At 35.1% G+C, this 12,042-nt stretch overlaps 1 protein-coding gene across 1 annotated transcript; it reads right to left on the bottom strand.

The window, feature by feature from the left end:
* Positions 1-1,005: 1,005 nt before the first annotated feature.
* On the bottom strand, positions 1,006-11,281 carry LOC107647442 (ankyrin). Its single transcript, XM_088492226.1, has 4 exons — positions 10,703-11,281; positions 8,504-8,779; positions 7,689-7,826; positions 1,006-2,728 (listed from the first exon to the last, which is right to left on the bottom strand). The coding sequence occupies exons 1-4, from the start codon at positions 11,003-11,005 to the stop codon at positions 1,175-1,177; spliced, it is 2,271 nt and encodes a 756-aa protein (XP_088348352.1). The 5' UTR covers positions 11,006-11,281; the 3' UTR covers positions 1,006-1,174.
* Positions 11,282-12,042: the final 761 nt, after the last annotated feature.

Here is a 12,042-nt window from a genome sequence, read left to right as displayed (position 1 = left end):
TATTTTTATTATTTGATCACATTTTATAAAATATTTAATTTGAATTTTTATATATTTCCTGATTAATAATAAAATATTAAAATAAAAAATTTATTACAATAAACTATAAAATATATACAAAATTTTTAATTTAATATTTTTATAAAAATTTAAAATATTTTATATTATGTGATAAAATTAAAATGAAATAAAATTTTTACATTAATAATCATGACATATATTTATAATGTGTTAGATAATAGAGAAAAAGATAAATAGATCCCTAACTTTTTAATTTAAAGACACATAAGTCTGTGATTAATTGAAAATATAAAATCGTCTCTAATCTTCTAAAATATGAGATATTTAAATTCTTCCATCTAAAATATATTGGAACAAATCGGTCTCCAAAGGAATTTAGATGTCTCGCGTTTTAAAACTTATTTATCTTCAAAATAAAAAGTTAGAGACATATTTATCGTTTATACTTTATTTTAAATAATATTGGTGTTCTAGGAGACTAGTACCAGTAGTCTAGTCACTTTTTAATTTAAATATGGAAGCAAAAGTAGTGTTGGACTCGGATATAGAGAATACAGGTGCTTCACAGCCATGTGGTGTCAGTGGAACAGAACTCGGACCATACGAGTTCTCCATCAGTAAACGGACGGTCCGAATTGCGTTTGATATTCTATTTCATAAAAAAATTGACAACAACAAATAACTCGGAGGGTCCGTTTTCTAACTTCCCGAAATTCATATTTGCCCAACCACAAGTCGGACCATGCGATTTCTTAAGCAAAATTTTAAAATCAAACAACTCGCATGGTCAAAAATTACTATGTTAAAGTATATCACTCATTTTCCTTCCATATCAAAATTTTTTAGCCTAGCCTAGTAGGGGAAAGTGGGAAACCTATTTGAGTAATGAGTATTAAGGTAAATCTGGTAAAACTTGCAGTGTTGGAGGTGTGACCTTAAAACGAAGCAAACACAGGCTACACAGCACATGCAATCAGCATCTGTAAGCCAACACGTCCTAAAACAAACGAAATAAAACAAAAGGATGTACAACTGCTAGAGATTAAAATCTCTACAATAATAAAGAGCAGCTAAAATACTTCGAGAAGAAGTATTAAACTATTAATTCAAAACATCTATACATCCTAAACAACCCCCCTCCACAATGCTATACTTATGAGATGGATCCCTTAACAAAATAAGCCTCTTTCGTTACAAGTTTTATACCTCTGACCCAAAGCTCAGCAACTTCTAAACCCCCATCACATACAAAATGCACTTCCTTGTTCTTGTTCGTGAGCACTCTAAACATTCCAGGTTCATCTGCATCACCTTTCTTGTACCTGTTTCTACGCAATGTCGAACTTGCCCCTAACTCTGCCTCACGGCACATCACGTTTCTGCTGCTTGATTTCCCCCAACAAAGAACACCTGCAGATCCTAACATCCTTATTTGTTTCCCATGTGGGGAGCCCTTCCCGCATTTTGTGTGCTTCAATACATAGGAGCCATGTAGCACCAGTTTTCGCGCTAATTCGTCTAGAATAACGGCCTGTGCTTCATTTTTACACCCTCCTGAAGATTTCCTTGCAAATAGAAGTGGAGTTTCCCCTCTAGAATTCTTAGCATTGCAATGAGCACCGCACGAAATCAGAAGTTTGCAAATGGATGCATGGCCTTCCCTTGCTGCTAACATAAGAGGAGTGTAGTCCTCCCCATCAGGGACATTCACATCATAGCCTTTGTTTGTGAGCAATTTGACAGCATCCAAGTCGCCACGACGAGCTGCACAATGTAAAGCGTAGAAGCCACAGGCATTGCGATTGCCCTTTTCAATTGCAAATTCAAGCATGACCTGTTCAAATAGGTCACAGTTCTGATTCAGTTTAGATAGAGTTATTGCTGTTTCACCATATTTATTGCATAACTTCACATCAGCACCAGCATATACAAGCAACCGAAATGATTCAGCATGGCCATTTAGAGCAGTAACCATAACTGCAGAGAAGCCTCTCTCATCTTGATAGTCAAGATCAAACTCTCCAGATTCAACTAGAGTTTTCAGTGCTTCCGCATCCCCAGCTTGAGCTGTGAACAATAACGGCGAAAACACAGAAACATTGCCGGATTTTGGTATCTTGCCTTTTCGGATTGTATCTAGCAATGCCTGTTGAAAACCATGTGACCACTTGTTTGCCTCTGCAATTGAACATGCAGATTGACCAGAAACATTCACCAAACCAAAATCAGCACCTGCCCTTGTTAGTACTTTGAGACACTCCTCTTGTTTATATTTTGCACAGATCATCAAAGCTGTGTCACCTGAGTCTGTTATTGAGTTCAAATCACAACCAAAATCAATAAGGCATTGAATGATTGTTGGAAAGCCAAGTCGGGATGCCATGTGTAAAGGAAGGAACTCAGCCTTGTTGGTTGTTTTGACTGGAGATTCCACGCTATCACCGAATTCTAAGAGTGCTCTGACGGCTTCATCATTGCCGCAAAGGACGGCATGGTGCAGAAGGGTTCTTCCATGGTGAGGATTCTTGGAGGAGATATGTTGTAGGATCAACCGCAATATGGCACCACTCCTTTCAAAATACTCAACTGCACACCAGGCAATGTCATATGGTTCTCCCAGACCAGCACCGACACGAAGCTCTTCACCAGTTGAAATGTCCCATGACCATGCTCCAAGCCTCACCTCAGAGTCTATCCTAGCACCATTCTGTAGTTAAGTTTAAGAAAGGACTTAGTGAAGTTCAAATCACATTTAGGATCAAATCTTGATATTGAAAGATATCCAGTTAGGAAACCCGTAAAGTGAAATAATCAAATGTTAAAAATTTAACCATAGAAATCATTTTGTTCCTATTTCCAAAAACCAACATAATTTTCAGTATTAAAATTACTGGCAACTTGTTGGATACTCGATGCCCATCAAATCGTATTTACTATTGATACATTTATATTGATTTTGGTTTCAGTATATTTTTTAATTCAATTTTTTTTCCAATATATCAAATAAAAAATGAAATGGAGATGCAACAATAATTTAAGTCTGCGGAAGAAAGAAATATAACCAGTAAAGCAGTTATATGATATAAGGGTAAAAATTTGGACACCAAACTCAGTTTGGTATCCTTGTTATATATTGTTTATAGATATAGATATATAAATATTGTATATAAACGCATATTGTATAGATATGTGATGGCTTCTTACATATAACATGCTTAATTATAGTTATAGCTTAATAGAAGTAAGTTTGCACAAAATATTAGCTTATAACAAACATAAGTTCACAAAATGCATCCATCCATCCATCTATTATTCTTATTATATAAAAATTAATATCTAAGTTCTTTTATATCATGTTTAAGTTATATTTCCCTTTCTAATAATATTATGTTAACAATTTTATTTATTTGACAAAACTTGAAAATTAACCAATTATCTTTCAATAATAAATTAAAAAAATTAAAAAAATTATCTATTATTATTGAATTAAAATATAAAATACTAATTAAAATATAATAAATATACATTAAAAATATTATAATAATAATTATAAAATTATTCAGTTATAAATATTAAAATTTTACAACTTATACATATTAATACTTGTATTATTATTTTATTTGACCTATTTATACATGCTACTATTATTATTTTGTATGTCAGTGTTGGAAGATGCATATAAATGAAGTGGCTAACAAAGGACTCAAGGTTAGAATTCTTTTCTAGAAAAAAACACACACACATTTATATCTCGATCGACTTTCTGAGTCTATCACAAATTCTTTTTCTGTAATTTTTTTTATGCTTTCTTCTTTACCATTCCTGTAATTTTTATTTATGCAATTTATTTTTCCAACAAATTTAAATTCAGTCATTTTACCCTCAGAATTTGTCATTATTTTCTTTTATTTACCTTTGCAGGAAATTTTATGTTCAGAAGAAAGGATTTATTTGTTTGTTATATAGATGGCTGGAAGATAAAAGAAAATAACGACTCCAACCGATTGACCTTTCGGTTTCGTGCTGAAAGATAAGCTCCTCTTGCATCCCTTGTCCGCAGTCCGCACCATGCATTGCCTATGCCTACGACCCCCAAACTGACACGTGGCATAAACTGGAGCGCGCATTTCTTTCGTCATTTTCACCGCCTTGTGCCCGTGTCGTCTCTTGGGGATGTAGGCAATTGCAGTATGGCGCTGACATGAGACGTGAAGAGTTCGCCCCGGATCTCATGTGAAATATGACTACCGATGAAAATGCTGGTGGATAATCAAGATTATTGTGTTCGTCGCCATCAATGCCTTGATGAGTTGTGTGAGGCGATCCAACCATCCTCCTTTAATGGTTTGTCCGCAGGAGTCAACTTGGTTGACTTTGGCAACAGCAAAGTATGCGTTATCATCGGTGGTCTCGCAGAAGGCATTCCAGCCCTTTGCATTTTAGTAGTTGAATTAGGGTTGGTACAAGAGGAGGAGCAAAGGTTCTTATCTGTGCGTGTGCTCGTGAATCAAGTCTACGATATGTTGCTACACAGAGGACCGCCGTCTTGTAGTGCTCGACACCTCCTTTATTTTCTCTCTCAGCAAGGGAATGTCGGACGTAGACAAGGATGCCGTGGAGGATCATATAGGTAATGAGATTGATAGGGTGTAGTGTTTTTTTTTCGTGCTTATGTTCTCATGGTTGTTTGATTTATATTGCTAGGTGAGAAAGCTCCCACCCTGACTTCGGCATCTCTGGAGGCCTTTTCCAGGAAGAGGTCATCCGGGAAGGGCGACCCTTCTACAGAAGGTGATAAAGATAATGTGGTCGAGGTTGCTCAATCTAGGGAGATTAGTTTAAAGAGAAGAAAGCTAGAGCTGTAGGTCTTGAGAAGTGCGTGGAGGTTTCTCAATTGAAGGATAAGGCTAGAGAATTGGGTATGGAGGAGATCATCGCTTCACAGGATTCTCAGAAGGCATTACACGGTTATTTGGGGGATGAGGACTCGAGCTCGTTATGGTCCGAGCACTTTCCTTTTGGGGGTGTGTGGTTCAAGTATTACTTTGTTACTCAGATTCCATTCCCATGGGAATCAAATATACCCAAGGGGAAGGTGGGAATTGAAATGATGGTATTTTGATTCCCTGGAATCAAACTTGCTTAGGAATAGCTTTTCAAACTTTGAACCAAACATGGGAATATGATATTCCCATCTTAAAATTCCTAGGAATTATTTATAATTCCCCCAACTACACACATCCTATGGCTCTTGCTGATGACCATGATCAATCCCCAAGAGATGTGAAGTTGATAAATGAGATTGGGGATGTAGGCATAAACCGGTACTTGCAGGTTAATATGTTGTTTATGAAAGTAGTTTATTTGTGCATAAGAGTGTCATTATTGTTGGTGTTATTTGTGCTTTCTATATAGGTGATTGGAACTCGTTTGTTATGTGCGGGAAGAACTCGAGAGCTAGCTTTGCTTAAAGAGAAGGAAAAAACTAATGTAGATGACTTATTGAAGATTGTTAAAGAGAAAGAGAAAGTTGTGAAGGACATGACCGAGGCTTTCAAGGCGAAGGAAAAAGAGTCAGAGGAAATGGTAAAACAGATAACTAATTTGCAGTCTCAATTGAAAGGAGGCAATGAGAGGATTGAGGCATTATCTGTAAAGGGGGGGTGAGCTGGAGAATGCATTAAAGGATGCTAAAAATTCAAAGGAGCCAATGGCTTTTGAGGTGTTTGGGAAAGGGTTTGATCATGCTATAAGTCAAATTAAGGCTCTTGCGCCGGAGGTTAATGTGGATGATTTGGATGTATCCAAGATTGTGGTAAATGGAGTATTAGTGGATGCTGACATCCCGGAGGAAGGTTGTGAAAATGCTGCAGATGTTGAGAAGAAAGACCCATAGTGTGGTTATCATATGTATTTTAATTATTTGCTATTAGTATGGATGATGTAGTATGTTGATTCTAAGTATTTTGCTTCTAGCTTTTTGAAGTTGAATTGTCTACCTTTTTACCTATCTCCAAACTTATGAGCATTGAGCAGTTCTGTTTGCTGAATAAGTTAAATTCGAAAGTCTAGTTGAATGCACCGAAGATGAAGGAAAAGAAAAAGGATGAAGAAGCCAGCATGATTCTTCTTCATTGGTACCCTAATAGAAGAATCGTGTACCACGAAGAAACGTCAATATGTTGGAGAATTGGTCTATTATTTAGGAGGATGTCTTATCCTCCTTTTTACTTCTACTCTTTCTTTCTTCTCTTTCTCTATGATAACTTTGCTTCTTCCATAAAAGAAGGAAATAAAGAAAAACAGTTTAGCAAACTAACTAATATTATTGATCAACTATAGATTTTCAAAATGTAGGAGTTTGTCTATTTTCTATATTTTTTTTAAATAAAATTGATGCAAGTGTTGATATGCTTTCTATGTCTCACCTGCTTGATTTAAAATAATACATATGTGAAATGTAGGCAGGAACATTTAGATTTCCCAATCCATGAAGTGATATTTTCCACCCTTGACAAACCAAAGCTTTTAAGCCAGGTGTGTTTGAAAAGTTTACCTTGTCTTTTTATAAAGTAAAATGTATATATTTTCTTTACTTCCCCCAGCTCTCTCTTCAAAATATCCATTTTAAGTTTAGCTTGGTTTTAAGTTTAGCTTCCATAGTTATATCAACTTAACTAATAACGGGAATAAAATGGAAACTCTATCAAAATTAAGATATAATGCGTTTCAACACTAGGAGTGGTTTATCAAGTGGTAATATAGAGCATGCTGTCATTCTAAGGCTGGACAAAATGTGTTACTAGAAGCCATGGGGTGGGGTGTTGGATCCCATTGTTTTCATAATTCACAGATAGTTTTCTTACACTAAACAGTGACAAGTGATTCTTGCAAAAGTATTCTGTCATAATCTGGACACAGTTAGTACCAAATATAAATTACTTCTAAAGGAGACCAGGTGTTGACTAAGAATACTGGTGTGAATTTTACATAAGAGATTGGAGGTGGAAATTGGGATTCCCTTTGTGTAATTGTTGTTTAATTCGGTTGATTTTTTAAGCAGGAAATTATATTTCTGTTTATGACTGGAAATTTACTTGATGTATTGCATGGTTTTTTGATGGGTACTGTTTTCTTTAGCTGTCAGCTTTGCTGTCCGATATTGGGCTTAACAACCGTGATGTTTTCTCCACCACTGATGGCTACTCCCTCGATGTATTTGTGGTGGAGGGATGGCCAGTAGAGGTGAGATGCCACTTGCAAAATATGCCATTCCATGTTTCCACTTCCTTGGAAATTTTATCATTGTTGTACTCTTGAAGTTTGTTGCTTTTTTCCATTTAAACGTTATAAAGGTATCTATGCTATTGTTTATGCCTAATGTCTCTCTAATTGATTATATATAAGTATTCCATGTACATTTCTATTTCTATTTTATTCTCTGAATTGCCTTGGGGATTCAACTGTATTTTTGGTGGTGCTATCATCTGACCTTTAGTGAACACCTTGTACTGGCAATGGCATTGGTTTATACCCTAAATTTTGTAGCTGCATCTATCCTAGTTCTTAAAAAGCAAAGAACTATAGGCTGCTAAACAATAGGAACTATCGGGCAGATAAGCATTAATCAAATTTAAAGGTTTGAAAGGGTCCAAGTAAAAGGTTACCTTCAGTAGCAAATCCACAACAGGAAGCTGCCTGTGAATTACAGCTGCGACAAGCGCAGTACAGTCCACATTTGCATGAAGAGAAGGCTTAAGTGACTGCAAAAGCACCCGGTCTGTTGCATTGATATCCACACCGCGCTGCCAACAGCAAAATAATATTTATCTTTAGTTTAGCGTTTTGAAAAAAGCAGTTACAATAAACTGTACGCCTTAAGTTCCAAAAGTAATTCTTGAAGTACATAAAAGTTTTAGTTAATTTCTCCCTCCAGAGAATGGACCTAAATACCAAGATTACCCAGCAGACATTATGTTAATTGGGAATCTGTTTGTTAAACTTGTTGAACTCTAAGAATGAGAGGCCAACTTCTTTAAGATAAGATGGACCAATAATTTCAGATGCTATTGAGTACCATGAAGAAATTATTGGGTAATCTTGATTCCATGTAACATCGGGTTGTATATGGTTACAACTAATTAAAAGATGACTTTTTAACGTATAATCCAATACTTATCTCATATCTTAAAAAGCATTTTCTTATGAACAACGATAAATAAACCCATGTTTTTGGTGTTGAAATATAGAGTATAGACACTATCATCTTAACCATTAATTTTGATCATGGGACCCATAATCCAATTCTCATACAAAATGAGTGGTTAAGATATTGGTGTCTATAACTATACATAAAAAAAGTAGGTTAATATCATTCATTGTCTACAATATATGTGACGTCAGTCTTGGAAATATCTTAAGAAGTTTTCATTGACAATGTATATCCAGGGTAGCATGTTTGAATCATTGGCAGAACACAGACCTTTATAAGCATCCTAATCACATCAACGAATCCTCTACAGCATGCGGTCACAAGAGCATGAACAGCAACGTGCGGTCTGATCAAATCAGTGCTCATGAGTAACTCAGCATACCCTGCTTGCCCATGGCAGCTTGCCTCAACAAGAGCTTCTTCACATGCTGGTTGTGATGCCCCTGCTTTCAATAACATCTCAAGGATACTAATATGGCCTTCCTTTACTGCTGCAGTCGTTGCAAAGCCCCTGAAGAGCTTCTGGTTTACATCAGCTCCCTTACCCTGTCATTTTTTAAGAAAAAAAAAACTAAATAAAACCAAAACTCAAGAAGGAAAGAAAAGGGTTATAGCTAAAAAGAATTTAGTTGTCAAGTGAAATACATGTTTTAACTTTTTAATGTAAGTAACAGAAGTCAATCAAACAAAACATGAAAACTTAGGGAATATGATCATGAGCCTTTGGGGGTTCAATGACGCATCATGCAGGAATTGCATTATTGTGTAAAGAAAAATAATTGCACTATGTACAATTGTCGGAAGCAACACAACATGGGGCACATAAGATATGTTTGATGCAATGATGCTACATACTATGCTAGTCAGGAAGAGAGAGAAAGTATTCGACTCATCACTATTAAATTACGGTGATATATATACTTCTGCTTGTGCTTCTGGCATAGAGCAATAGTATGTCATTCTAAAACTTTTCTTAAAACATTAAACGAAACAAAAATTAATATTTTTAATGTCACTTTTTCTTGTGACATTTTTCATGTCTTAAAGTTATTAAGAGATAATTAATTATTTTAAAATTTAATTGTGTTAAAATATTTGAAAAAAGTTTGTCTGCAGCACAAAAATTATGGTAACTGTCTAACTGATTTTGTAATGTAAACGGTTTTTTTAATTCCTTTATTCTTTTGGTAACAAATCAGCTCACTATCTTCTTTTTATTTATTTATTGGGGGAAAAATAAAGCGACTGCCGCCAAAATATCTTGTATCTTGCAAAGCAAAGAGGAACAGACCAATTTATCCTGTCTCTAGCTTAATTCGGAAGTCCCATCATCGATGTAAATTGAGAAACAATTAGGATTTTGAGGGAGAGATTTTTTATATCTTACTAATACGTGTTTAAAGCCATTAGTTAAAAATATTATAAAAAAAAAGTTATAAAATATAAAAATAAATTTTAAATTTTAAATTTTTTATGTATTTAATATATTAAATAATTAATTTTTATCTCTCACTCTTAATCAATGTTCTGATGAGAAGACTCATTAATTCAACCCTTTTTTAAAATTTATAGTATATTAAGTTATTAACGTTACATGTTTTGCATTATACAAAATTTTTTTATACTAAAACTAAAGTAATTGTGCACATCACTCGTTGCAAGAATCTCTCCAGAGAAAACGGAGAGATCTTTTGATAAGGTCAAAAAGAGAGTATAAGTGGGGATGACTATGGAGGAGGAAATGTTGACTGAGAGAATTAAAACCCCAACGGTAAAATAAAAAAGCAATGCAATAATTAAGCAGGAGTAAATAAGTAGCAACTAGCCAACTAGCCAGCCAATTACTGAAGCTTATAAAAAAGCAGCATCACTGAAAAATGAGGAGGATTCAAAATTTCAAAATCGAACATCACCTTTTTAGGTTTCCTCGTAAATGAAGACGAATTCCATTTTAATTCACAATATATATATTAGAACCTAAATATTTTTTTTTTAGTTTGAAACTTTTACAAGGAAAAAAAAGCAATTCTAGTAAATAGTCACAACCAGCTTTAGCATAAAAAGCAACACATCATTCCAAATTCAAAATTCAATTCGGAAGCAGAAGGCAACACAAAGCAACAAGATCACTGTTAAAACCACCATTTTCAGTAATAAAATCACAATTAAACTCTGTTATTAGTAATTGCCAGTTAACATTAAGAGCAAATAAATAAAACAGTCTAAATTCCAAAATATTAGTGAATGCTCAAATTCTCCATTTACATAGTTGAAAAATCACAAAATATTTCAAAAGTTAGAGAAGCAATAACACAGTCTCAAAGTCAGAGAAAGAAAACCACAGAGAAGATAACAACAAAACAGTGAAATGAAATTCACAAAACTTCGATCACCGATCTGAAAAAACATAAAAATAAAATAAAAAATAACCGCGAAACGAGTTTAGAAGGAGCATTTCAAATTTGTTACCAGTAACTTCCTGACGAGTGTGGCGTTCCCTGAGTGTACGGCGAGGAAGAGCGGCGTGACGTCGGTGACGAAGTCGTGGAACTCAACGCGGACCTGGCTAGCGGATTCCGGCAAAGGGACGAGGTCCGCGTGGCGAGTCCTGAGCGTGACGGCGCCGGCAAAGTTGACGTCGACGGAGGGATCAGCGATGCAGTAGAGCGCGGAGGTCAGATCGCCGGAGTTAGAAGCTTCTAGAAGGCGCTGCGAGACCTCCGCCTCGAAGTCAATCGGAAACACTTGCCTGCTGCCGGAAAACACCGTCATTATTGTACGGTTTTGGTTTTTGGCTGCTTGTTATATATATTATTTTCCGTTTCAGGTGAGGTTGGTGGGGGCCAGCATACGGCCGCGTCACACCGGAGTATTTTTCGGTGTATGTTAAATAGTTAAATTTTGGTTCCGTGCCCGTGGTGTGTTCTTTTGGGAAGAATGAAGGGAGACGCGAAAGTCGAGAGAGAGAAGCAAGGTTGAAAGTTGAAAGGAGTTAGCGCCAGGGGAGGGGACACTGATCACTGAAGCAGGGAGTTACTACTTACCAGTGTAGTGAGCAAAAATGAGCATATATTTGTATTTATTTATTTATTTTTTTTATTAACAGATTTAGAGAAATTTAGTATATAATTTTGAATTTAATTTTGATCTATTGTCTAAACTAGTTTTATATGTATATTCAATCACATAACTGTCACATCATAAAAAATAATTGTTATTTTTATAAGTTGTGTAAATAATTATTTAAAAAGACAAATGTGATTATATAACGATGTAAAATAATTTATATCGTTGATGTATCAAAATTAAACTCATATAATTTAACATATAGACTAATCTCAAAGTTATTGTATTTTATACATCTAATAAATAAAAAGATAAGAGAAAGAGGAATGATAGAAGGCAAATTTATTATTGTTGGTTGTGAATTAGTTATTAATGTTTAAAAATATAAATTAAAAATATATTTATTAAATTATTAGACTAAAAAAATTTAAATAATAACTAAAGAAAATGATAAATAGGTCCCTGACCTTTTTTTCTGTGGACATTTTCGTTCCCAAGAATTGGAAAATACATTCATGTCCCTGATCCCTCTAAAACATGAACAAATTTATCCCTCCATTGAAGTGACTCTCTTGAACCCAACGGAAAAGTCTGACGTGGCTCCTGTGGCGCTGACCTGGCTGTTATGGGAGCCCACATGGCATGTAACTTTTGAAAACAGGACATATTAGTCCTCCGACACAAAAACGACGCCGTTTCACCAAGGACATATTATTCCTCCGACACCAAAACGATGTCGTTTC

The sequence above is a fragment of the Arachis ipaensis genome, chromosome B6 (assembly GCF_059453495.1).
Source record: "Arachis ipaensis isolate K30076 ecotype BB chromosome B6, ASM5945349v1, whole genome shotgun sequence".
Lineage (NCBI taxonomy): Eukaryota > Viridiplantae > Streptophyta > Magnoliopsida > Fabales > Fabaceae > Arachis > Arachis ipaensis.
Note: the sequence above shows the minus strand (reverse complement) of the source record. Positions and strands in the feature narration are given on the sequence as shown.